Raw genomic sequence first — 27,623 nt, 5'->3', positions numbered from 1 at the left:
TTTTTATTGTTTTTATTGTTTTTTATTTTTATTGTTTTTAGGTTTTTATTGTTTTTCTTGTTTTTCTTGTTTTTAGCTCTGACTTTGACCCCTCATAAGTTCAGCCTTGCCTACACAGCTGGGAATCCTTCAGCTGGCAGTGATGCTGTGCCACAACATCTGTGTCATCCACTAATTTGATGGTGACTTTCTTCACACCCAGGCAATCCCCAGAGCAGCAGGGATCAGCTTTAGGGCCAGATAAAATCCTTCGGAAGAGACTGCAAACAGGATGGGGTGGAAAGACCATTCCCCAAGGAAGAATGGACACTGCTGCACTCACTGGGAAGTGCTCTGCAGAACCAAGGTTAGGAAACGCAGCTCAGGCTTCCAGGTACAGATCAGCACTGTGCTACCCTCTGGATAAACACTTTATTTTCATCTATTCCTACACTCTCAGAAATATTTTACAACATTGACACTTCCCTGGAGCAAACTCATTCCAGACTTCCCAGATCAGTGTGCATGCCTGAGGATTCAATTTGATCCAAAGTGTTTGAGTATCCTCACCTTTTCCCTCAAAATAAATATTCAACCTTCTGATTTTAGTGGCCCAGAAGCCTCAGTAGTTCCTCAGGCAGCCATTTAAAATACATCTCACTGTGTGAAATGAAATGAAAACCAAATCCAACCACCTCATTCCATATTTATGGATAACCATAGAGTGCTCACAGGAGGAGTTTGAGGAGGCACTGAGAAAATACAAAGCCAGATAAAACCTTGGGTTCACAAGTGTGTACTGAGTAACCTTAAACAGCCCCCTAAACTCCGTTAGACTTCGCGGGTGGAAAGGTTGAGGAAGATTTTGATATTTCGCTGTACTTTAATACTTTAAAACATAACAAAAAGTAAAGTTATGCAACTCTGGTGCAAGCATGCAAAAGTGAGCTCTGCCTGACCTGAGGGGGCTGCACACCTGGCAGGACAAGGCCAGCTTCAAGGCCAGGTTGGACTGGGCTTGGAGCAACCTGGTCTAGTGGAAGGTGTCCCTGCCCATGGCAGGGAGGATGGAATGAGGTGGTCTTTAGGGTCCTGTCCAACCCCAACCATTCTGGGATTCTATGACAGTGACATGTGCTGGATGGACTCGCTGTGAGCAGAGGTGTGTGACAGCCCCTGTTGCCACTGATTTATTACAGCTGTAAGAATTTCAACCTTGCATATACCAACACAGCCGCTAAACACGAACTGTAGAATTCTAAAACATATTCTTTTTTTCAAAGCCAGAATTTACCCTATGAACTATTTAATATTAGCAATGATAATTAGATTTTTCCAACTACTCGTTCATATTGAATATGCATTTTGAATTCCATAAAATTAAAGACTAAAAGATCTTTAGCAGCAAATGTATATTTATATCCTCAATGCAGACATTTTTAACACTCTGATATCAAGTTACTCCTTTTTAAATGGAACTACACAAGTAGAAACTTAATGTTTCATTCTCTCTTACAATATACGAGACTAATGGAGTAGATTTTCAGTCTGGAAAATTCTTTTTAGTTGAACTTATGCCAGGATTAATCCCCTTTCAGTTAATCATTTACATGAATGGGCAATCTGCAGAGTTCACGCAAGGCCTGCAAACTATATTAATTACTAGAAACCTAATTACAAATCAACAGAGTCAAAGGATCAGTGGTACTTCCATACGGTACCATCTGGTACAATGGGGCTGGAGAGTTCACCAAAACTCCCCATTGCATTGTGTGCAGCTTCAGCCTGAATGTGTGTTGACAGGGAGAGCAAGTTTAGGCAGATACAGGAGCTGGTTGTAAAGCATTTTTAGGGTAATCCTGAAAGACAGCACCTGATCCCTGTATTCTGGCTGTTATTTCAAAAGTTAGTTCAAAATAAACCCTAAATCCATACTTGGGGCAATGGAAAAAAATGGCTAAATAGGCAAATAGGAAAATGTCTGCCATGAAATGGTTTAATTAGAGTTATAAAGTATGTGTATTGTCAGGTTTTGCTTTGTTAGTTATTATTCCAAAATAAAAAGGCATGTACAGGGTGAAATTCTGTAAATGACATGAATATGGCACAGTGCAGTTTCCATTATGTCTGGTGTGCATGAATGGAAATGGTAATTTAATTTTATCAACTGATTTGCTCTTTCAACATGTGGCAAGTTTAAAAGTTTTGACCAAAACCCATTAGTCTTGTCTTACATCATGTTAGCCAAACAAAAAATCAGGTCTTTGAAACCTCAACTTGTATGGTTTCCAACCATTTTGATTCAGGGACACATAAAATCCAGTCTTCTTTCCACATAGAACATTTGGTCAATTTAATTTCCAAAGGATCTTAATAGTTTGCCATATTTCATCACTGAGATTCACTCACTGGCTTTTGGAATTGAGATCAGCCATGCTAAACAAAATTTAGTGGCTTCATTTTCGTCTAAAGTTTGGCTCCAGTTCTCTCTGATTAATTCCCGAATTTCCATTGGGAATGAGGCAGCTGTGTAATCCAACTGGTTTCTCCAAATTTCTCTCAAGAGCTGTGGTAAATGTAATGCTCTTCCACTGAACAAGCAATCGTGTTGCAACCTGTTGCCTTTGCAGTGAGTATCTGCTGGCCCTGTCGGTATGAATTTAGTACAGGAGAACGCCAAAGTCGGGCACTTTTCAGAGTGTCTGCAACTCAATAAGGAGCTACCCCGCAACCAAATGAAGGGCTGAGGACTGGGAAAAAAATTAACTCCCAAGGAATGCTCTAGCTTGAAGGACATCGTGCACAGCCAGGACATCAGATGATTACAGTGACTCTGACACACAACTTTGCCTGTTCCCTTCCCTGGTTATTTTTCCATTTCTTGTGAAGCAAGATTCCACCTGTTTCTAAGCCTCTGTGTCACTGTAAAGCCTGCTGTTTGTTCCTAATCCCAGGATTCTAGGACACAGCTTCTTGTTCAAACTTATTCTTGCAATTCCCAGTCTACAGGTCCTACACTTCCTCGACTTTTCTCCTCTCTTTACTTATGCTTGTGGAAACTGTGCTCTTCTAGATTAGACTTTTTGGGGAAAACATGGAAGGAAGTGACGTTTAGATAAAGAATGTGATGTTTCTGAACACCAACTTCATTTTGGGAAAAGATGGGTTGATCTGCGATAAATAAGCCATTTACCAGGTTCTGTATCAGTCCAGTTAATTTTATTATACAGAAATATGTCTCCACTGAAGTGGAGATAAGTAGATTTTTATCTTGCTTCAGTAGATTTGATAAGGAGAAGAAAGAGGGATTATCACTCTTTCACAGATTCCTCACTTATGACAGGCAGTGTTTAGAAACAGTGGATTAAAACCTGCTTAGATTCTAGTTTAGCAGGTTCTTTACTTAGACAAATCCATTCCAGCACTGCATTTTGACAACCAGCATAATCCTTGAACTAGTAATAAAATTATCTAATACAATTTTTGCCTTCCATTTTTGAAGACTGATACATTCCATCAGCTGACCTAGGTCTGTCACTGACTTTGTCAAAAGGGAACAAAGAAAAGTTCTGGCCCAAATCAGTGCTGATAAAATGTCGAGTGACAATGGTAAGACTATATCTACTTTAGTGCAAGGAGCTCATTCCACACTGATAGCCCACTCTGGTACTCCAGGAATTGTGAAAGATGTGAAGTAGTTGACATTTCTTTTGAAATTAATGGAGATAGTCTCCTTGTTCTTAATTCAGCTTTGTAATAGTACCTAAACTGCCCAGAACTCTGCATTACTTTGTCCCATTCACAACTCATCTCCTACATCCCTTTCTCTCCCTCCTTTGCTGCTTTGCCATTTTTCGTGCTGGTGAAGACCACCAGCAGGAACAGGAATGCTGAGAGACACACAGACCACTGCATGATTCAGAAACACATCCCTGCCTGATGTCTGCAAAATCTCATCAAGAACAACTTGGTCTTCTCTGGACAGGGACCACTGAAGCATCTTTGTGCACTGTGTTTGTCACAGGTCACTGCAGCCCACAGCAATCCTGCCTCTGTGCCAGAAACCAAGGGCTCAATGCCAGGGATCTTGTGAAACAGTTTGTTCTCTCTCCAAACTTCCCTCATTAGGTAAAACAGGAAAAAATAAATATATATCCTTGTTATATTCCTGGGTTTGTTTCTACCTCAAGAAGTAATTTTTCCTGGTATTAAAATTTTTGTGGTTTTCCTGAAATGCCATTTACACGGATTAAAACATCTGATGAAAAATGGATGCTGATGCAAGACTTTGTTTTTCATTTACTTGGGCAACCCCACATCTTACACAGCATTTGCTTCAACTTCACTCAAAAAATTCCAGCAGAGGAACTTATTTCAAGACTGTATCTACTCATTACATATCAAGTCACAGGTTTCTGTGACTGAGTGGAGTGGACTGAACACAAGCTGAAAATTATCTTTAAGCTTGGAATGCTCCTTTGCTTCCTTGTCTGCCTGTGCATGCAAAGATCTTGACAACAACATGAAAATTATTCTCATGTTATTTTAGCTAGTCTCAGATTTTTTTTTTTTGAAGGAAATCCTAAAATAATATTTAAAATCTACTATTGGATTTTTTAAGCAATGTTTCTGATTTTCTTCTCTGTAAAGAATGTCCAGAGAGCAACAAAAGAGCCACAATAACATTTGCAACAAAAATATTTAGAGAACCACAGTCACTTGAAAAAAATCCCATATTAGATACTGCATATGTATTTTGTGTTATGTTATAAAAAATTAGTTTGTTTTCTGTGAGGATGTGCTGAACTCTAGCAGAATCACATCACTTTGCTAACAATAAAACTTCCCTGAGAGTGATTTTCAGTAGGAATGAGCCCATTTTCTCCAGATTTAGGCATTGGTTTAGTGTTTGAGAGAGGATGAGGGAGAATTTTTAGTTGTTGCAGTGAGCACCTGATGAACTTGAGGCAGGTTCCAAGGATTAACAAACATCAACACTGCTGTACCATCAGCTGACATGGATATCGGAAGAAAGTAAGTACTCCCTGGCATTTCAAAACCTGCCATTTCTAGGAGTTGGTTCTGGGAGCCAACTCCTGGCCAGTGAGAATTAAAGAGTAACTTGCCGGCTTGAGCAGTATAACCATCTGATCCCTGTGTTAGCCTCACAATATGCTTAACAGGATTTCCACCTTGCAGTTCCCCCCAATCCAATCGGATACGCAGTTCTGGGATATCACAGTTCTGGGATAACTGCTTGCCAATGGTCAGAACTACACCCTTTCTAAAAATCACTATGGAGAGGTGACACAACAGTGAGGGCCAGGCAACTGCAAACCTTCTCTTGTATTTCTTGTTGGAACAGGAAGATTTTAAGTGAATGCATCAAGCATCTTAAAAGCTAACAACGGCTTAGCAGGTTAAATGTGAAATAGGTTTATCAGCTCAGTGTAGTGCTCTTCATGTAATTATGTTTTTACAGCCTGGTTAGGGGATGGTATTGGAGAAGAGCTTGTGATGTCAGAGTGGGGAGGGCTTAGGAGCAGGGATGAAGGCTAATCAAGACAAGTTCAGTTTGTATTTAAAGTCAAGTCAGCGTTAGTTAAGGCAGTTTTTGACATGTTAATCTTGATGTGTTTTAAAAGCTGCCAAACACATTACTGAGGCAGCCTGAAAGGAAGACTTATAGCAGAGTCACACACTCTTGGATGTTCATGGTGTCTTCATTTTACCCAAAACTAAGATCTGCACAATAGATGTAAGTATACATAAAACAAAAAGTGCTGATTTTTAGTGTAAATGGTGATGCAACACCTGTTAAGCAATACCAAGAGGTGTATGATTTTTCAGATTTTGATAGGAAAGTCTTGTCTAGCGATAGAAACTGAGCAGATCAAAGCAAACTTGTTCATGGTGATTTTACGTAAGAGCAGCACTGGAGTGCAGAGATTAAAGTTATGAATAGGCAGAGGTGATGCAGAAAAAGTAAAGTATGTGATTAGCTATGTTCTGATTTCTCAGCACTCTGCTATATGCATTCCTATGAGTAAATAATTCTGCATATTTGGGTGCAAATGCTGTATTTTTTATGATATAAACTTGATCATTCTATAAATACTTAAAGATCTATTTTGCAAATGGAGGATTTTACTTTGGGAAGGCTTGCCATTGCATGTTAAGTATTTTATTAGAAAACTTTGCATACAGATTGTGTTGCTTAATGTATATGCACCAATGTTTCCCTGTCTTGTCTAACTGTAACACAATATTCTTAAAAGGTTGCTGGTTGTTAATATATATATATATATTAATCTTTGTGATAATTTATATTTTTAAAGTACAGTAGAAAAACCTCAACATTTTACAGATACTTCCTGGAGGAGTGGATTTTCTAAATCAGTGTGCAATCAGAATTAATCAAGGCCATCATCACACAAATATATTTGGCTCATTTAGTCTGATAAACCCACATTAGATTTACCCAATGAAAATTTTGCCTGTGTGTGTTGCCATTGTAACAAACCCCAGTGCTGGCAGCTTGTGGAACACCAGAGTATGTAGTAGGATATATTTTTGAAAAATAATATCATAATGTAATAAGGGTTCTTTACAGTTTGTTATTATCTGATTCTGTGCATGGAATTAGCTGTAGGCTGAGAAAGGTTTGGGCACTAATATATTGCCTTCAGAGCTAAAAATTCAAGTTCCTTAGTTACACAACATGCGCATTTCCAGATCTCCGCAGTGCCCCAGAGATATGGAAAGAGTGGGAGAGGGAGGCAATCCTAACTCAACTAATTTCATCATGGTCTGATCCTTCGAACTGGAGCTGAAAATGTTCAGTCTGTTTGAGTTGCTGATTTCATTGTCTGTTTACAGGATCAGGTGTGCAATTCCACATGTTAATCTCATAGGGGGGGAAATTTTGTATTAAACATGTGCCTTTATACATGAATTCATAAAACAATAGTGGTTTTAGTATCTGACACGTGTGACTTACACATATTTTAATATACCTGCAAATATTTTTTTTCATATGAATATGCACTGTCTCTTGCTTTGTAATAAAGCAAGCTGACCTGGAATTATTAATGATGAAAATTCACACCATCTTGATTTACCTTAGTGGTCTAAGACACATCAAATGCAGTTCTCTGTTTCATTGGAGGATCTGGGGAAATCCAAGGGATCCTGCTGCAGTATTTAATATCCTGACTAAAGGGTCAGATACTGAGGATTCAGTATAAGTTTTCTAGATTCAAACTCTTAGATAGCCAGTGAAGTTGAAGAGTTGCCAAATGAAAAGAGTTTTTAATAGCCTTCCTAAAACCCTTTCCTCTTTCCACTATCTGGTTTCTTTTGGCACTGGAAGAGTTGTCATTTGCACCAGTATTTAATGTTAAAGCAAGACATAAATCCCACTGAAATTCAACTGCATTTCACTTGGAAGTACCAACTGTGCCCTCCAAGGATTAGAAAGCTTTCCACCCCAAGACTTCCATTTCCAGTATTTTAGTAAATAAATAAATAAATAGATAGATAAAACCCTACTTATTTTTTTATGCTTTAAAATTAAATTATTAAAAAGGGTTTAGTTTCCTTTTAACTGATCCCACTTAAGCCATATTTTGCAATGTTTGGGCTTCTAAAAAAGTCAAAGACAAGAAGATAATTTTTCAAATGTCATCCCCAATCATGAAATAAACCCACAGGGAAAACAAATGACATCATGTTTTTATCTCTGTGTATATAACTGATGTAATAGAAAGACTCATTCCTTGTAAACACCTTCTCCCTGTGCCAGTTTGCCGGGATATAAGGCGGGTGTGCAATGTCACATCCATGTGCACACACACACACTTTCTCCTCTACAACCACTATTTTTACTAGTTCGTGCTTGGTTATTGTACTTAGATTTTTAACAGGCATAATTCAAGCCCTCAGTGTGACCCCAGCTGGAGCCTTTGGGTGCTGCTACGAACACAAATAAATAATATCAGCCCTGTGGTTCTGCAGAGCCCAGTCCTGTGGTTACAGTGCTGAGCTGGGAGAGAGAAGAGCTGAGCACAATTCCCACCTCAGCTGCTGACTTGACTGTCCTGGATCCATATGCCTCCAGTGCCACATCAAACAGCAGGACTGCTCCTTTTTCCTCCACCATCTGTCTCTCTCACCTCATAGGCTTTGTGGGATCTCAGTGTGTGTTTGTGCTCAGCACAAGGCACCTCCACCTCTGGTTTTAGTCAATGCATCACTTGCCTTAGTAGCATGCAGGAATAAGTTTCCCTTTGCCTCCAGCCATTCCAGGGGGAACAAGATGAACTTCTATTATGAACCCAGCTTAGTTCCTGAAGGATTGAGTTTGCCAGTACTAAGCCTTGACTACTTCCTGAGACCAGTGTGTTTAAAAAACAGAAAGAGTGACTTGCTGCTTGCAATCTTACCAAACAGCTTGGTCAGAAATGGGGAAACATCCATGTCTCCAAATCCGTGTGAATGCAATGCAAACTCTTCTGGCTGTCACACACAGTACAAATATAGTTATTTTCCTTTCTTTAGGGAATGTATCGTTCTCAATCCAGTTTTAGGATTACACTCTAATCTCAGTCTCTGAGCAGTCTGTGCCCACGTATCTAGGATTAGAATTTAGCCCCACAGCCTCTCCAATGGCACCTTACCCCAATTAAGAAGACATATTTCATGTTCCTCTATGACATAATGTTAATATAATTGCTTTTTTGCTTTCCAAAAGCCATTTAATTTGTTGGCTGCAGGCTCCAGAATAATTACAGTCTCTAGTTTTGTGACTTTTAGCATGAGTTTAGAGCAAGAACCCTTGATCCTACAGTTAATGACATTAGGAGTATTAGTAATATTGGAATATTTATCTATTTCTTTAAACAGCACTTGATTTCTCAAGTAATCAGGAGAGGTTTTTCTGAAAAGGAAGCCAGTGGAAACACAAATGAGACCATGTATGATTTCAGTCATAAGCAGGGATACATGTTTATATGTTTGACTGATGTCTCTGACACAGATTAACTGAGCATTTTAAATAATACTCAGCTTCTTCCAGACAGTCTGTGGAGCCACTACAGAGGTACACCAAACATTGACTTTAAAAAATGCTAATTCCATATGCTTGATATAAATAAAAGCAATATTAGTTAATGAAACCTTAATGCATTTAATTATAAAAACAAGTCTTCCAACAAGCCTATATTATACATAAGACTATACTGTATCTTGCCAATGCAACTAATAACATGGACACACGGCCTGGTACAGACATTTTGAAACTGCATGGGAGCATGATTAGATTTGCAAATGCTTCTGGTTCATGAAGTTCGTGTCTTGCCACTTCTCATCTAATAAATTGAGACAGAATTAGTCCTGGGTGAGTGGTTCTGCCTGCTGCCAAGAAGGGTTTGCTAAGGGTAAAACTCTAAAAGTAGAGATTAACTTGTCTTCATCCCCGTAATGTGCTGTACAGCCAGGATTTGTGCAATAGGATCAGAGCAGAGCCATATATGAATCTAACGCTGGACAGCTGGTGTGTATGAATTTATATGAACCCCCATGCCAGATTTTGAGCTACCCTCAAATCCCAGCTAATAAATGCATCAGAACTATACTTTCCCCGTTCCCTCACAGAGGCTTTGCTGATGTGGTTTCTAATATGCCCATTCTTATGAAAATAGTCTGAACCTTGAGTACCCTAAATTTGACCTGCCAGGCAGAACCACAGCTAAGTAACCAAAAGAGGTGCTTTTCCAAATGGAATAACATAGATTAGTCAAGTTCAGTACCACCTCCAGACACAGAGTTACACACAAGTCTTCACAGGATGTTAGTAAGCTAACTATTTATCCTACCTGATCAATTCAATACTTCCCTGAGCAGGAAATTCAGGGATATTAAGAAATAATTTAATATAGATAACATATACATACAAAACATGTTCTTTGTGTTAAATTTGAACCAAACTGATACTCTGCCATTCAACTTGGAGAAGTAGATTATAATTTTGGTAGAAATAACATCTCAATTTTTTATCACAAATGCCGGAGTTATTTTTATGTATCTGAGAAAAAAATCCAAGTTAAGTTAAAAAGGATTGATTATCACACCAATGATGTCATGAAGCAACTCCAGTGAAAACCTCATTAAGGAATCAAACCCTCCTTTTGGCTCATGATGATTCAAAAACTGGGTCAATGGAAGCAGTAAGCTAGAGCTTGAGTGGAAGAAGGTATCAATGAATTTTCAATACTATTTTTCAGTACTAAATCTTTTTCCTGTCAAACCAACACACCACACAGTCTACCTTTGCAAGGCTGGGTTGTTTATGTGATGCACATTGCCTGAAGCAATGGATGCTGCCTGAAGTGATGTTCTGTGAATCTTGGTCCTCTAATATATCAGTAAATATGGATCAACTCCACTGTGGGTGCTGCTGCATTCAATATCCCACATTCAGGGAAAACCTCACTTTTTAAAAGAGAGTTTTAAAGCAAATTCTTTAATAGTTTCTGCTTCAGCTCTGAAAGGAGGCGGTGTGAGAGACTGCCTGTCAACAGACACTGTATCACATCCAACACAAAATCCAGATTTGTTTTAGGGACTGCACAGACAGCACAGAGAACACCACAGCTATACTGGTGATACTGGTTTCTAACCACAGTTACTGCTGTGGATAGATATCTGTCACAACAGACAGGGTATATGGGATCCCACATGGGGGATCTGGGACAGAAAAGATGGGTCTTTTCCCACTAGGGTTTCCATGACTCTACACTTTAGAGCTGAACAACCTAATTTTAGTCACAGGTATGATTTTAGGGGTAGGTGTAGAAGTTCTAGGTAGGCCTGATGAAGGAAGTGTCTTTTATCTGTGTGTCTTTTTCCCACACAGGGACATATTCCCCAGAATACAGCACATTCACAGCTGTGACTAAAACAGGGGATCAATTCATTCCAGCAGTTCCTAAAAAGCAAAAGTGGTACAACTTGTCAGTCATCTGACAGATGAAACTTTGTCAGTGGTAATACTAGTTTTTAAGGGGTTTTTTTTTCAGATTTACTGGAATAAAAAGTTTAAAACCTGGATTTTTTTTTCTATTATGTCTATCTGGAACTCTGCTGGTTTCTTTGCATCTTCATATCACAAAATCATAGAACAGTTTGGGTTGTAATGGACCTTTAAGTCCACCTATTTCAATCCCCCTGCAATAAGCACTGACATCTTTAGGTGGATCAGGTTGCTCTGGTCAGATGCACCAGGCAAAGGCCAAAGATCAGGCTGTAAGGAGGTCAGCATGAAGTTTAAAATTGCAATTTGTTTTGCAGAACATTTAATGCAGTCATTTATCCATGACAAGAAGCCACCTAAATGGCTCACTGGACAATATGGTGTGGCAAATACCATCATCCCAGTTGCCACCTATTTTTTGAGCTGCTGAAAAGTTTAGTTCAGCACTAAATCGCTTTAGTACTGAGCTTTAAAATGCTTTAGCAGCTCAGAAGCACTTTGGCAGCTCAAATGCTCTTCATGAAGCACCAGCATCCTAAATCGCTTTAAGTCTAAAGTATCCTAAAAAAAAAGGCAAATGGAAATACATCCAGCAGCACATGTTTGGGTAATACATATGTCAAGAACAAAGGACATGGTGCTAGTCTTGGATTTGACAGGATGTCTGCTGCCAGGAAGACCTGAATCTTGGCCAACACAGAATCCAGCATTTACATTTACAAATGTAAAGAATTTTTTATTTTGAGAGAGCACCAGTGGGGTAGTCCAAGTGTAGCCTCTACTCTCAGTCTGAACAGCTGAAATGACTCACTTGTCTGCCTTTTGGAAAACGCATTTTGAGGTTCAGACCAAGTATTTGCACCATACCAAGGAAATGGTAAATTCCTGAGAAATGTGAATTAGATTGAGAGCTTTCCCATAATTCTTTTTCAACTCATCAATAGGGTAAAGGCAACAAAAGAAGTTATAATGATTAAGTTATAAATGGCTTGGGTGACAAAATACAGGATTTGGGTTCCAGTTGATTTTTGGATAATGAACAGTGCTCCTGTCTTTGCATTTCCCTCACTGTTTCCTCTACCAAATGCTGGCTGAACTCATGGAGCTATGACTCTCCATCTACAGGATGAGAACACTTAGGCATTACATCTTACTTCTTTCAGAAGACAGAAAGAGTCCATTTCATCAGAGCTAAATGGAGATAGAAATTCAAGCCCCTGCTTTCAACATACTTTAAAAAAAAAGAAATTAAAAACCAATCATTTGCTGTGCAACTCTGGTTTGAAATGAGTGTTCAGATGCCCCAACTGCTGCTTTTGGAGCTGGCCTGCTCCCTCTGCCAACTCCTCAGCTTAAAGCATTCCATACAGGATAACTTTTTAACATCCAGGCTCTGGGTTACAGGACTTGCTTCTTTTATGACCTGTCTACACAAATAATCCTGCTACAGATTATTCACCCAAAATCCTGAGCAGGGCATATTGTGTTTATTCATTCCACTGGTATCAGGATCATTTTTAATCTGGTCACCTTCCTCTTTGGACAGACTTGGAAATGCTCTCACAGTCCACCTCAGTGACATTGCAGCTAGTCAGCCATGCACTTGCAGTGTATTAGGTTTTAGTCTGGATTTCTACTCTTCGCCTGGCTTTATTCACCTGCACATATATGGGTAATTAATCTGAGTCTCACTTGTTTTATCAGTGTTTTCATCACTACAAAGCATGTTATTTTACCTTTTCTACTGCATTTGGCAGCCTTAAGGGGTTGATGTCTTTTAGAACAGCTCATTTCTACCCTTTCTCTCCATCTGTTTCACTTAGTTTGCAGTAAAGAGGGCTCCAAACTATTACAATTCCCAAAGGAACCCAAAGATACCTGCCTTCCTAAATGTGAGCACGTCACTAATCTCAGGGCTGCTGTGATACTGCAGGCAAAGGCTTTGGCTTAATTACATCCTTTTGAGCTGCTGTTTCCCAGCATCCTGGCTTTCCTTGCACTGTAAGATCCAAGGACACTGATCAACTCGGTGTAAACACAGGCAACATTTGCATTGTCCTGAAACCTGAAAGTTTCTGTATGGAAAACAGTACAACCCACAAATGCTAAAGGGTCCAGCTGTGACTACCTGCTTCTCTGAGAAATAACTGGTATAACCTGCTCTGTTCCCCACATTGTTGAATGTCTTTCTTCTCTTTGGCCCTGCTGATTCAGATCCTTACCCCAGCAAAGCTGGTGCTGTCTCCTTGCAGCATGACTCCTCGGGAGCACATGAGGAAGATGTCTATCCTGGGGGAACAAGGAGCACTGGAAGAGAAGCACCTGTACCGATTAGCAAGTGGAATGGCAGCAGGAGGTGAGCAGGGAGAAACCCAAACTACATCTGTTTATAGGATTGCTAATTCCTCTACAATATACAAAAACCAGCCAGCAACAGGTTGGACGTCTTAAAAAGGCATTTCAAATTTATCTTAGGAGTAACTGCAGAAATATTTCTCTAAGGTGATTTAAAGTTAACACAGGGGGCTCTTGGAATTCTGAATTTGATTAAGAGATGCTGAGCATCTGAAAGACAAATCAAGGTCACAAAAGAACTTAGCAGCAAAAGCCATAGCTGGACATTATGATGTTCTGGTTCACCATTGTAGGCTCTTCTTTCTAGGGTTGTTTCATGGCAAGGCAGGTTCTAGCTAGTATGATTTTTCTAAAAATGAAACTATATTAGAAATAAAAGCTGTCTCAAGCAGAGAACTTAACATCCATGACTATCTTCTTCTATTTCATAGTGTCATGTGAATTACTATTCATTGTAAATTGTCCTTTTGTACACTTGACTGTGCACATCCTTGTTTATTTTTAATGCAGTTTGATTGTATAAATTTGCGTTATTTAAACAAAGCAGTTATGGTGGCAGCAGAAACATATTTTTTAGTTGCTGCTATTAAAAAAAAGTGTGATTTGCTAACTCGTACTTGAGGGGAAAAAAACAATCATTTTTTCTGGTAAAGTTGTATTGCAGACAGAATGACTTTTTAAGTTAGCACACTGACCCCAGAGCTGTGTCTGCTTTGTGCCAGAGCTGCGGCAGCGGCAGGAGATGCTCATGAGGAATCAGCTGATGGCAGTGAACCCCCAGCTGATGGCGCCGGGCCAGCAGAGGGTGCAGGCGATCCCCGCCCAGTTTGAGCCGCGCCTGGTCGACAGGTACAGGGCACCATTTCCCTGTTACAGCACTGCAGTTAATAACAACTGTGCTGTCCCTGAGCATGTACAGACCTTTGATTATTCTTAACTAAGCAGTGTCCTCTGCATATCTGAATGTTGGGGTTTTTTTCCCTCCCAGAGATCTGTTACCTTCCACTGAAATGATGGCCTCGGCTGATCCCAGACAAATCCACATATCCTCCCACCTTGGACCCACAGTCCCGCAGCACCCAAACGTGCCAAACATATTGGCCAACCGAGTTTACCCAGGCCCAGGTAACGAAGCAGTGCCTGCATCCTGAAAAGTGAGAGTGTGTAAATGAGAGAGCAAACTGCACCTACTGGTTTGCCGTTGGTTTGTTGGTAGTTTCAGCAACAGTTTATTTTCTTTAGAAAAACAATCTCACTGAATGGAAACAGCCTGTCTACCAGAGAATCTAAACTGCGCTGGTTTAGGTCTAAACACATCCATTTTAGCTCTTGTTAAATACACTGTTTTCAAAGTCATTTGCATGTTTTTCTGCTCGCTTTTTCTTTTTGTATTTTCCAAGCATTTTCACATCTGAAAAGAAAGCTGTAGCTAAACAAATGAGCCCAATCAACAGCACTTTCACACTACATTTAACTCTTGCTCTTGTATGAGTATTGGCTGCTTTATACTGATCATATTCTATAATGATAATATCACATGCCACCTTATTCATGTAGGGCAACTGCAAGTCCTTTTAATAACTGTTTAAAATTACAGGACATAGCTCCCAGGGGAAGGCTGGATATCACAACTGTGGCACTCGTGTCATGCTGCACATAAATTTACATATCACTTCATACAAAGTGATCTCATGGTTCCTTTTTTGAGATGAGTGAATGCATTCTCAATGTCACATTGATTTATAAAGAAGTATTTCTGGCTTCAGCTTTTTTTTCCCACCTAATGCGGATCTCAAATAAGACATTCACTCAAGAGGAAATGTAATTTAAAATTACATGGGCTCCAGGCTGAAAACAGTCTTGAAGGATCAGGTTTGCTTTGCTCAGTTGATGGTTATTATTTTCTGAGCAGTTATATGTGCTTCAAAGACTCCAGCTAAAACCACCCTGCTGTCTCCTTTCTTTATTGATAACAGCAGACATTCCTAACTACAGATCTGATCCTGCAAACACCTAATGCTGGACTTCATGTTTCTTCTACTCATTCCCACCAAAGCAATGACCACAAATAGGATTTGACTCAGTCATATCTGCTTCCTGGTGGAGTTCATAGTCAAAATCTTAAAAAGCTTTTTAAAGTGTCTCTGCATTGCTTTGGGGTTTGTGCACTTGCTTGAGGAAACAAGTGAATTTTGAAGACTTATTTTTTCTCCTTTCCTTTAAGGATACAGCTTTCTACAACCAGAATCCATGGAAGCTGTGGCCAGAAGACAGGAACTGGCTCAAAAGCAAAACATTGCCAGGTAATCCATAGCAAGCTTTGCTCTGAGGTGCCTGCCAGGATTAGGGCAGTTGGCAATTACTAAAGCACACATTTACTATTTACAGTGGTTGAGATATTTTTTCAAGTCATCCAGAGAAGCAGAGGGCCCTTGATTATCTATTAAGATCTGAAGATACAGAACATTCTGCTTGCCTCTATTCTCCTTTTAGTCTTAAAATTATGTAAGAAAAGAAACAAACCCTTTAGCTTGGTTAAGGAAACAAAGAAACTCTGGCCTCAGCCCTTGAACTCTCGATTCAAACACCCTGAAGTTACAAAAATTCAGAAACAAATTCAAACCTTCCAGCTGTGTGCTGTCACACACAACATTTTAAGCCTCTACAGCTGGGCCCCTGGGATAATTAGCTATGTGTCCACCCTACCAGGGTGGGCAGCTTTCTTAATTTACCAAATAGTTGGAATATCAGGGTGATTATAAAGAAGTCCACTAATTTGTTCCAGTGTGAGTGTAATCAGTAGCTGGTTAAGTAACCAGCAGTGCCCTCTCTCACAGCTACACCATTTCCACAGCAGAACTCTAAACTCAACCACTCCTGCCCTGGGCTGCAGCACAGCACTCAGTGGTAGCATCCCTCACACAGTGAGACTAAGAGCAAAGAACAGATAAATTATGAGTAGGCATCTAAAGAGAATTATGACAGAAGTGTTTTAGGCTCTTCAGTCAACAAAGCTTGATTATTACACAAGATTTGCATCAGCAATGCACTTCCCTTAGATGTTACCACATGGAAAAGCCCTGAGAAAAACAAGTAAAATAACCAGCAGCAAGCATGACCATCACATCCAGTCTCAGCCACATCAGAGCTGGCCCTACCTGTTCAGGCTCTTCCCTCAGACCACAAAACCCAGAAAAACCCCAACATAAAAAAACCCAGCCTAAATCCATGAAATAATCTTTTACCTCAATTTTTTTCCACCCTGGCAATTTCCACTTTTTTCACACTGATTGTGCAGCACACATCACCTTTAGAGCTGCCTTTGGTCCTTTCACCTGTTACAGAAATCAGGTGTTGACAGCCTCCTGCACTTCCTGCAGTTGTGCTGCTGAGCACCTGGGCCCAAATCCTTGTTCTCCAAGGGACTCTGCCTCATGTCAAAGCTCAGTGATTCCCCGTCTGCTGGTCCTCAGAGGAACAGACCATCTTATCTGGAGGAGCAGCAGGAACGTAATTCTTTCTGCTGCTTATCTCCACTTCAAGAGCTGTGTGGGGGTAATGACAGTGGAGCAAGACACACAAGGACATGGTACACAGACAAAACACTTCCTTTGGATCTCTGAAAGCAGAAAATCAATAATTCAGAGGCTGTTGCAAAGATGAAAAGAGGGCAGAGAAAAATCCCTGAATGGAGTGATCAACTAATTCCTGCTCAAACCAAAAATCTGAATAGATAGCTTTTGCCCAAACTGTTTCTCTGACAATTTTCCACTCTTCTAGAAGTCAGAGTCTCTCTGACCTGTTATCCTCATTGCAGTGTTAAGAAAGCTATCTTGGTGAACTTCACAGGTCCTTTTCCAAAGAAAGATGCAGAAATCCCACTGAAAGCTCCTCAAAGCTCCTCTAGGAGTTCTAGTTTTCCGTTTGGTCACTGGCTTGGCTCCAGAGAAAGCTGATGCCAGCAAAGGTTGGTACAGCAGAGACAAATACTACTCCTTGTAGTCTCCATATCCCACTAGTAAGCCCTCCTACCCACTATTCCAGGGGCAGGAAGCTGGCACAGACTCTGGAGCATTGGCTTTATCCACAAGGAAGGAGATCAGCTGAACACTTACCACCTGGATCTAATCTTTTCACACTCTCAGAGCCGTGCTCTGGTGCCAGGCACTAGGGAGAGTTACCCAAGGGACTTCACATTAGCTCTGAATGTCATGTTCCAGAGATAATACAATTCTAGTTCTTTATCATTTGCAATATCAGTGGAATTTTGCAGTTTTCAGTATAGTTTTCTGATTAGTAATGTAATTCACTTATTTTCTTTAGTCTCCAACCCTTAGGACCCTGGAGACAATTTTTCAAACCCCAAGTGAGCATAATCACCTCATAATGCCTGGATTGCCAATACACAAATGACACTTTTTTTGTCTGAAATATTACTAGGGGCATCCCACGGAAGATATATTTTCCTTTCCTTTTAGCTTACTCTATGTGTGTGACAGCACATTAAATACAGCCAGTTTGCCATTCCATCTGCAGTTTGTGCCCTCACACACAGCACTGTAGGGGAGAGACAAGACAAGCAGTTCTCTTGCCTATTCAATTATCTTAGTTTTCATTTGTGCTGAAAAAAAAGGTGATGAAGGAACTGAGCTGCCCTAACTGCCCCTGCTCTGTGTGTCTCTTAGAATGGAGATGGAGATGAGTGCTATTTTTCAGCAAAAGGAAATGGAGAAAGCCCATCGGAAAGGACTGCTGGGCCTGGAAGCACCTTTCCTTTACCATGGGATGCCAGCAAGTCCCATTGCTTTCCGTGGCAGGCACAGGCTACCTGAGGGCCACCTTCCCAGTGACTTGTACGTTCATCGCGCCACCCTGGACGAAATCCATGGGAACACCATGCTCATGGCAACCAGCCCGTACCCGCCAGTGACCACGCTCCAAAGGGAGAGGGGACGTCGGCCAGGGAGAAGAGCTGGAAACCACAAAACTGCCGATTGCAGTGCCAATGGCACGAAGAACCAGGCTGAGGACAAACCCACGGACTCTGCCTCAGCTGCAGTGGATGATGAGAAAGAAGACAAGAAAGAAATAGAGGTGGAGGCACCAAACAAACATGAGCAAAGCAAAAACCAGACTGAGCCATCTGCAGTTGCCAAAAACTGTAAAGAGTTTGAGCAAGGCTTGAGAAAGAACTGTGCTACTCATGAAATTCCTACTGAAACCAACAGCTGCAGCAACACAAACGAGAAGGAAGCCAATAGCTCCTGTGCTGCTTTTGATGACAAATACATGTACCCTTCTGCAATCCCATTCTCAGCATTACCATATGGATTTCCAGTACCCAACAACCCATTGCTACCTTCAGGTTTGTCAGATCTCCAGATTACAGTTATATGTTGATATCATTTGTCTTTATTGATATGGTTTCTTATTTCTTATTTCCCTGTTTTAAGTAAATTTTTGTTAAGGTAGAGTCATTGCAACCAAATGTAGAATTCACATGGTGCAAACAGTAATAACTGAATTCAATTCCTGCTTTAAAAATGAATATCAATTAAAATAAACAAAATTGCTGACTGAAATTGTGAGTTAGTCTCTCCCTTCTGCCCATAACTTTTCTATGTGTCCTAACTCTCAGTAGGCACTATGGGTTAGCAAAGGCTTGGATCTGTTCTACTGACATATTAGTAAAATTAAAGTAACAGTAACATCTAAGGAATCAAAAATATTGGATAATGTACTCATTAGAGGAAATACTGCAGCATCATTTGTATGTGTAGTGACTGGTAGGTACAGTGCCAGCAGTAAACAAAAAAAACCCACCAAAAAAATCCCCTCCAGATCCAGGTGCTACTGACTATCTGGGGATTTTTTGTCCAAGACTCCTGTAGTATCTGTCTGTGACTACACACTGCTATTAAATTATTGGGTTCTGGAGAAGTGTAAAAATTTTCATGTTAACAACCACTTCCTCCTGATTTGCCAGCAAAATTCTAGGACCATAACTTCTGTGTTTCCTCCTCCAAAGGAGCACATGGCCTGATCCTGAATGGAGAAGACATTTCCTCCATCGAAGACATTCGCAAGTGGACTGTTGATGACGTGCACAACTTCATCGTCAGCCTCCCAGGCTGCTCAGACTATGCCCAGGTGATTATAAACATTCAGCACGTTCTCAGGTCTTTAGGACCATCTACATTTAAAGGTCACCAAATAAATGTAAATGTGAGAGGGTAACTGGTTGTCACAAAGTTACAAATATAATAGCAGTTTTCATTGTGCCGTTAGGAGATGAATACGAAGATAAATCAATAAAATTATTATTTCCTCCTTTTATTCTTTGTGTCTCGGGATTAAGCATAAAAAACAATCAGTTTGTTTTAGCACACTATGTGTTTTATCATTTCATCAGATATTTAAAGACCATGCTATTGATGGAGAAACCCTCCCACTGCTAACAGAGGAACATCTCCTGGATACAATGGGATTAAAACTCGGACCAGCATTAAAAATCCGCTCTCAGGTATGATCATTAAATGCATGCCCAAGTCACAGACACATGAATGAGCCAGAAGCTCACAGGATTAAATTTTTCCAAACTAAACCGCTTTTTTTTTTTTCACTGATAAGGTAACTACCATAATATTGGGAGAAAAGAAATTACTCCAGCATAGTTTGCTTTTGCTTCTCTGCATGTTACCACAGCACACAGAGAGACCCTAAGGAATATGATCATACATTTTTCAGGGACAGTTAGTCTCTCTATGTTTACAGTTTTCTGCCCTTAATTTCATCCACTAATACCAACTCTCTGTGTGTTTCTGTTGTTGTCTGGTTCTTTTCTTTTCTCTCACTCTTCTGTCCTTAAAACCACCTTCCCCACTCCTGGCTGGCAGTTTGCCTTCCCTCTCTCCCGGGGGTGTTGCTGCTCCCAGGGAGCAGGAAGATCCTGCAGTCAGGCCCCACAGTCCCAAGCTGAGTATTGACAAGCTCCTTCCACAACCCGGGCTTAGAAAAATATGAGAGAGGGAAAATGCAAGAGATTTTTTTTTCGCTTTTGCTAACCACTGATAACCCTTGGAGATGGTTGGGATCCCCCCGATGTCCCTGGCGTTGCTACACGAGAGTCAACCTTGATGTCTAATGGCGTTAACAGTGTTTCGAGAAGCGATTGCTGCGATTGTGCCTTTGTCTTTAAAGGTGTCCCGACGCCTGGGAAACGTGTTCTACATGATGAATCTCCCTCTGCCGGTGCCCCTGCCCCCTGCTGCCGGGAAACCCTCGGAGCAGCCCTCTGACATGGCCTCCCCTCTGCACTGCAACAGCAGCGGGGACACGCTGGACAGTCCCTGCTCTCAGGACCCAGAAACTTCCCAAGCAGTGGAACAGATCGTTTCAGAAAGCAGGGAAAATCCCTGTGACACAGCTGGGTCTCAGGCTGACTTCCAGATGATCGCTTTCCAGAAAAGTTGAGCTAAGTCCAGGACACAACGTGTTTTAATAATACAGTAACCTCTAGTTACAAAGCATTTGAGAAGAGGCTACAGCCTGAAACCTCTGTGTGGCTGAAGGAAATAAGCTGCCAGTGCAGCATGAGGAAGTGTAGTATCTCAAAGGCGTTAAAAATGCAACTACATGTTAATGCAATTACTTTCAAGTGCAATTCATTGAAAAGAATACCACTATAGTTAGCAGGGATATTTATTTTTTCATTAAAGTCCAGTGGCATCACTGAAAGCTGTCAGAGACTCAGAGTGCACTGTCTGTCTTACATCTGTCTTACACTGTGTTCCTGTGGGCTGCTGAGAAACTACTTGGGAAAGTCACAGCTTCCACACACAGCTGACTCCTCCTCCTACTGAACACAATTTATATTTATATGGAATTCATTGGGAGAGTATGGAATTACCTTCAGAATATAGAGAAATTTGAGTTAATCCCATTGCTATTCCAGAACTAAGCCTTTCTAAGTGCCTGGGAAGGGTATACAGGGTATAAAGAAGATACACGGATTAAACGCTGGACATGAAAATACCATGTATGACAGTAATTTTAATTTTATTAATTTTAATTATTCCAAGGTATTCTTATCACCAGGGCTGGAATTTGCTTCGTGTGACTGCACAGCTTAGATGGGTTTAGGGGGAAGCACCAGCAGACTGCCATGAAGACCAGTCGCTGGAGGACAGTAATGTTCCTGCAGGCACCAGGCTCAAACCCACCTGGTTCCTGCCAACCTCTGCCAGAACAACCTTCCCCTTGGCTTGCCTGGGAAAGCCATGGAAAGCTCTTCACTCAGCAGCATGCTCAGTGTTCTTCTTTTTGGAAAAAGACATCCATTTTAGCCTGAAAACTCCCTTTTCTCTGCAAAAATATGGTTTCCCCTCACTTGTGCTACTGATGAGTCATTATCTCACAACGAACAAGAACAAGAGAACAAGAAATAGAGCTTTTGGCTAAGGATAAACCCCCAGCATTTACTGTGATTTCTGTGTGACTTACCTTTGTTCCCTCTGGAGGGGCTTGTTCATACACTGGTTTTCCACTGAGGCTTTGGAAGTCAGTATATTTCCACTCTTCTCCTTGCAAGAACACTTCTTTACTCCAAAGGACACACTAATATTTTTGATAATTGAAGTTCTGTGAATTGAGGTTTGACAAATTGTGGATCTGCTGTATGTTGCTACTTTAGATTCGCTCCCCTTAGTTTAGTTTGTGTGGCCTCAAGTACTTAAAGCCCAAGAGGTATAAAGCTGTTTAGATGGTGAGAGGCTAAACACACGAGGAGGGAGAGTATTTTCATATTCTGTTCTTTTACTTTAGCTTAAGATAACTTATTTTATGTCTTTGCTATATTTGTGCACTCAATAATGTGTAATTAGATGTTTGCAACAGCTACTTCAGATGTTCATCTTATCATACTGTCCAAACTTTGCAGCCTTTGGAAGAAGGGCAAATACCTATGTTCTTTTTAGCATGTGCAACAATTTCTAACTTATTTTTGTACAACTGACAATCATGTTGACAGTGTCACTTACCTAATTAAACACACTTAATGACGTGGTTTTCAAATGGCATCCTTCCTCCTCACTGTACGAAATATTCGACCCAATCCACACGAGACTTTCTCCACCCTGGAAGAGGAATCCCTGCCACGGCTCCAGGTGAGTCAGGCCACGAGATGTCGCTGCAAAGCCGCGCGAGGTCACCTGCTGCCCTCCCGAGGGAAATGCAGCACACCTGAGGGACAGGTGAAAGGGCAAGGATGTGAAGAAACTGAACCTGTTTTTCTAAAGTAGCAGCAGAGAAGCTTGACTTGCAATCCCATATGCCAGGGAGGAAAGACTGAAATGTGGTTCTGAAGAGTGTGATTATTTCTGTAAATTATTCAGACATGAACGATGCCAAAAGCTGAGAAAGTTGGGGTGAAAACTCTGCAGTCTCGTACTACTTCTGCAACTGAAAAACACCCCAAACACCTGATCCTTTACACACACCGGGCACTTCTTCCCAAAATGACAAAAAAAAATGACTTCATGGCTTTCTGTACTCGGGGGAGATGTGCTGGAGCAGCCAAAATGCAATAAGGCTTGAACTGCAAACAGCTGTGGAGTGAAATAGGAAGGAAAGGGATTTAGCTAAACAGACATAGTTGATTCTATTTCTAATGAAGGAAATACCACAGGTAATGAATGTTTCCTCTCCTACAAACACTTCAAAGACAATGAAGAAAAAAAAAAGTTAAAAATAAATTAAAAAAACCCATAGAATCAGTAGACAGACCAATATTTCCAGGCTTTGATGTGCTTTCATGAATTATGTTCATATGTAAATGTTGAGGCCTTACTGATTCTTATGTTTTTTGACTTTTTGTCCTTATTCCAGCTGCAAAGGGGTTCAGGTAGCAATCACAAGTAACTAAAAAAGCTGGCAGAACTCTGCCACTTAATGACTTCCTGGTGTCTGTGCCACCACTGCATTCATTTTTTCTGCTATGCCACTAAAATCCCAAGGGGATGCAGATGACTTATTTTGAGTGGCATCATTAGAAATGTTTCACTTAACATCTGTTGCTGTGTTAGTTCATAGCAGTGATGCAGTTAATGAGGAAGAGAATGCTTTTTATAAGAGGTAAATGTATCTGATTTTGTATCTACACTAAATGTGTGGGCTACCAGGGACAGAGACTTCCCTTTCTTTTTTTTAATAGGGCTGAGGTTAAAGACAAGATTAACAAAAAGGTACAATAAACGTATAACAAAATGGTTCTGTACTATAAATAACACGTCTAAGAAAGTCCTGAAAAAGAAGAAATGGCTTATCCTTCCTATGACAACCTGGGTTTCTGACCTTATGATTGCTGCATATGGTGATGATGTGGAATATATACTCACACAGAGCCAAACAGATAATTCTCTGCTCAATTCCACAGGTGAAAAATCTCTAAAAAATGCTATGAATATACAAGTGAGGAGAATTCCCACCTGGTCCAAGTCAGGTATTCATTCTAATCCAGCACACAAACACAAGAGCAGGCAGCCAGATCCACAGGGCAGTGGTATTTCAAACTGACCCATACCCATGCCACCAGCTATTTTATAAAAATTTAAATTTTAAAACTTCATATTATTGTGAATCTGCCACAAAATAATTTTCAGAATGTTAAGTTATCCTTAAAGTGTGAACCACAAAAAAAAAATCACCTCTAGTTTTTAAAATTGCCTCAATTTTTAAACTAAGAAGAAACTTTTCATATTTTTGACTTTACCCTCACAGAATGTTGATTGGTTGTGCACTGTTTTGAGTCACCTTCAGCATCAGAAATTTTACAGGAAAGCACCCCAAACTAGACACAGCTCATTTTGGTACCTTGCTCTGGTAATGTTCTATCTAAGCCCTCTATCATTCACTGGAAAATAACAAGTCTATCATAGAATGGTTTGGGCTGGAAGTGACCTTGCAGATCATCCAGTTCCAGCCCACTGTGTTCCTCAGGGTTCTGTTACCTGTAGTGGCTGGTTTTGATTAGCCCCTCATGCTATAATAAAGAGCTGTAGCTATATTGCTATGGCAATTGCAGTATAATAGTACTTGTTGTAGTAAGAGAAAACCTGACCTCTCCTTTCTCACTTGTTTAGGCTTTGGGGTTCTTTTGCAGTTGCAAGGCTCCTTTCCTTTCTTTGGGAAGGCTTTGCTCCTACTCTCACCTATACTGAGGTCACAAGAATTACTCTGTTAGCTTGGACTTTATGCAGTCCCTAATTTTGCCTCATTGCCAAGTTTGCCCAAGCCTGTTTTCTCCCAGACAGACATTAATTCTGTACTACCCACATGTTCTTCTTGAACCACCAATTTCCCTGTTAGTGAGGCTGCAAAGCCCTTAACCCAGCCCACAGAAAACCTATCAAGACCTATTGTCTGTGTTGTATAGAGAATGATGCAGTATTTTTTCCTACAGTACAGCAAAGACATGAATAGATGTTTTGATTTATCAAAATTTAAAAGCACATGTGGCATCTGTGTGTGTGAATTGCTGACATAAATATCAATCAAACAAAACAGCAAAGCAGAAAAAGCACTGCTGACCATGGGGGGAAAAAAAGAAAGCATCAAGCCAACCTGGTTCTCCTCTTTGCTGATTAGCTTTCAGTCCCAGGGTTCAAACAGCTCTGCACAGCTGGGATTCTTGGGACTCCAGCAGTTCCTAAATGGTTTGCATTGAAGGATGGTCTGTAAAGCTCTCACTGGCTCCTGGTTCAATCTGTTAAATGGAGGGAAGTAAACTCAAGACTCACATTTTTATATAACAAATATTTTTAACTCAACCACTTGTAGTCATAACAACAAATCTATGATTTTTATAAAACAATAACAAATAGTTTCTCCTAATGCTATATCCTTAAATATTACCATTCTTATCCTCCCCTCCTGCCACTGCCAAAAATACAGAGATACTAGCAAGCCCTTTTCATGTATTTTTTTTTCTCCCAATCTCAGCTGGTTCTTAAAAAAATGTATTGATGTGTTTTCCATTTATGTGTGCAGGTACATCCCCACTGGCTCCAGCACAGTCTGACTGACAGTGGTCTTTAGGAAGATCTGATGTGCCACCCCACACCAGGAGAGATATGCCCTTAATGTCCTTATTAGGGTTCAACAGTTATTACTAAAATGAGAATATACTCTTGCAGTGAACAAAGCTGGTATTTGAAATAGATGCAACTAATTGCAGAAGGAACAGAATCAGGAGAAATGATTTCTTAGCTCACCTGTGACTTTTGTCGATTATATGTATCAAATAATTCTGAGTTGTATAGAAATGAAAAGGAACTTGAATGAGAGGAATTATTTAAGAAGCTTCTTAGTGAAAGATAATTCTGGAGATTTGTCTGATGAATCTTTGTTGTTCTGCTAAATTAAAAGCTAAGTGGCTAACTAAATATTTATAAGTTTCAGAGATGAAAGTGACTCAGGGTATGTCTACAGTGGAACGTGTTTCTTAGTTATGACTCATGTATTTGTGGGTGGATTTTAGCTGAACCTGCCTTGACTGTATGTGATGCTGTACAGCACAAGGCCCCTATTCCTTATGTTTTGAACCCATAATCGGTGCTGAAGCTGATTGGATGAAAAGGGAGGACAGTCCAGAGCCTGCATCCAGACATCACCTGCAGATGATCTAAGAGATGTCTCCTAACATTGCTGGAGAATTTGTCTTCCTTCCTCCCTCCCTCCCTCCCTCCCCTCCTTCCCTCCTCTCCTTCCCTTCCTGCCCCTCAACAGAATAGGTGAGGTAATTGTGATTTGTGTTCTCCCCTCTCTTCCCCCAAAGCCAGAAGGATTATCCATGGGTCTAGTGGATAAGCTTCTTGCAAGTGAATGGTTTGTTCAGCAAACACTTGCTCTCACTTCTGGTGTGACTTCAGCTTCTGTTTTGCAGAAGGCTGCGTGACTCCAGAGAGAATTAGAGACATGGTTGTAATTCAATTGCCAACATGTAGCCTTGTCCTTCTGATGTGTATGTCACAGTGGTAAGTCCACATGATCTTATGGATCCAGGATGACTGAGCCCAAAGCAATCAGACAACAGAGAGCACAAATGCCAATAAATTGAGAGGAACAAGTGAATTTAAGGGTATAAGAAAATATGTACCAGGAAGAGTAGAACACCACCTATCTCAGTGTCCTGCCTCAGGGGCCAAGAGAGGACAACTAAAGGAGAGCATAAGAACAAAGCAAATCTTTCAGAATAATTCCTTTATCTCCAGGGACCTATTTCACAAACAGAGGTGATTTCTGTATTTAACAGTAGCTCGTGATGCATTTTCGTTCCATTGATGTATCCAGTTGTTTTTTTGACTAAGTTTCCAGCATCCTTACTGCTGTGTTAGATCACACAGCTGGGGCGAAGAAGAGGGAAAGTAAGCTAATGAAATGCTGTTGGTTTGGCTTCAGTTGAAAGAGGAAACCACTCCTCTTGTGTGCAATATCCTTCCCAACAGCAATTCTGAATCTACCCTAATCACAAGGGCAGTTGGCCCTTTAGGGGCTGTGACTTCACTGTGAGGTTCTGAAATGCTGCTTTTTGCAGCCTTCCCCTCAGCTGACAGACACTGACCTTAAACACAAGCAGTTTGAACCTTCACTTCCACTCCCTGGTTTTTTTTGGGATTCAGCCATTTGCTTCTCTCTTGTTTGCATCATACTGATGACTGCAAATAAACTTGTTCCAGGTACACTTCAGTCTTGCTCTGCTCTGTGCTCCATAGTGGTAGGTCCATCCAGTGCATTACACAGGAGGACACATTCCCTGGCCCAGTTTCCATCCCTCAGTCCTTTCTTAGAGATCTGCTTGAAGTGATGGGTTTGCTCCCTGTGCTGCTCTGTGCCCAGCTGTCCTAGGAAGAGCTCCTGCATCTTAGTGTTTCTCAAAGTTCAGATGAATTAAAATTTCTGGAGGGGAGGGAGGGAAAGCAAAATAGAGATTAAACAGATAGTCAAGGTACTTTTCTGGCAGCAAACAGCTTGATGTTCTGCAGATAACATACCATGCCAAAAAAAAAACCTGCAAAATGAAGAGCTAAGCATTAAAAATGGGTTTATGAATCAGCAATAGATTCAAAGAGACAGGGAGCATAGGGAAGTAAGATCTTAAAAGAGCCCAAGAGTAGAGGTATGAGGGATGATGACCCATCACGAGGTGATTGCATCCTTCAAGAGGAGGGCAGCGTGACTAGGCAGGAGTGTGGTTCCAAAC

The 27,623-nt window shown here is 40.6% G+C and overlaps 2 protein-coding genes across 3 annotated transcripts in view; one reads left to right on the top strand and one right to left on the bottom strand.

Annotated features, from left to right (window-relative positions):
- The window catches only part of LRRC31 (leucine rich repeat containing 31), a 49,374-nt gene extending 22,227 nt beyond the window's left edge, over nt 1–27,147 (bottom strand). The window contains exons 1-3 of one of the 2 annotated variants that reach the window (XM_017827743.1): nt 26,985–27,147; nt 24,986–25,127; nt 22,405–22,606 (exon numbers count right to left, since the gene is read on the bottom strand). The gene's annotated coding sequence lies outside the window, so the exon portion shown is untranslated. Of the gene's footprint in view, nt 1–22,404; nt 22,607–24,482; nt 24,567–24,985; nt 25,128–26,984 lie in introns of those variants that run through there. The other variant, XM_017827744.1, reaches the window with a different exon arrangement.
- On the top strand, nt 13,265–20,839 carry SAMD7 (sterile alpha motif domain containing 7). The gene is made up of 8 exons (XM_017827746.1): nt 13,265–13,367; nt 14,089–14,215; nt 14,355–14,491; nt 15,591–15,669; nt 18,052–18,731; nt 19,395–19,516; nt 19,779–19,889; nt 20,567–20,839. Exons 1-8 carry the CDS (start codon nt 13,265–13,267, stop codon nt 20,837–20,839), a joined length of 1,632 nt encoding a protein of 543 aa, XP_017683235.1.
- Nucleotides 27,148–27,623: the final 476 nt, after the last annotated feature.

Source organism: Lepidothrix coronata, unplaced genomic scaffold (assembly GCF_001604755.1).
Source record: "Lepidothrix coronata isolate B3197 unplaced genomic scaffold, Lepidothrix_coronata-1.0 Scaffold142, whole genome shotgun sequence".
Taxonomy (NCBI): domain Eukaryota; kingdom Metazoa; phylum Chordata; class Aves; order Passeriformes; family Pipridae; genus Lepidothrix; species Lepidothrix coronata.
Note: the sequence above shows the minus strand (reverse complement) of the source record. Positions and strands in the feature narration are given on the sequence as shown.

Excerpts from the sequence above, each read along its gene's own strand:
- SAMD7 (XM_017827746.1), top strand. The coding sequence starts at position 13,265 with ATGACTCCTCGGGAGCACATGAGGAAGATGTCTATCCTGGGGGAACAA. Across the intron at positions 13,368-14,088 it reads AAGTGGAATGGCAGCAGGAG|AGCTGCGGCAGCGGCAGGAG; the intron begins GTGAGCAGGGAG and ends GCTTTGTGCCAG. Across the intron at positions 19,517-19,778 it reads GCTGCTCAGACTATGCCCAG|ATATTTAAAGACCATGCTAT; the intron begins GTGATTATAAAC and ends TCATTTCATCAG.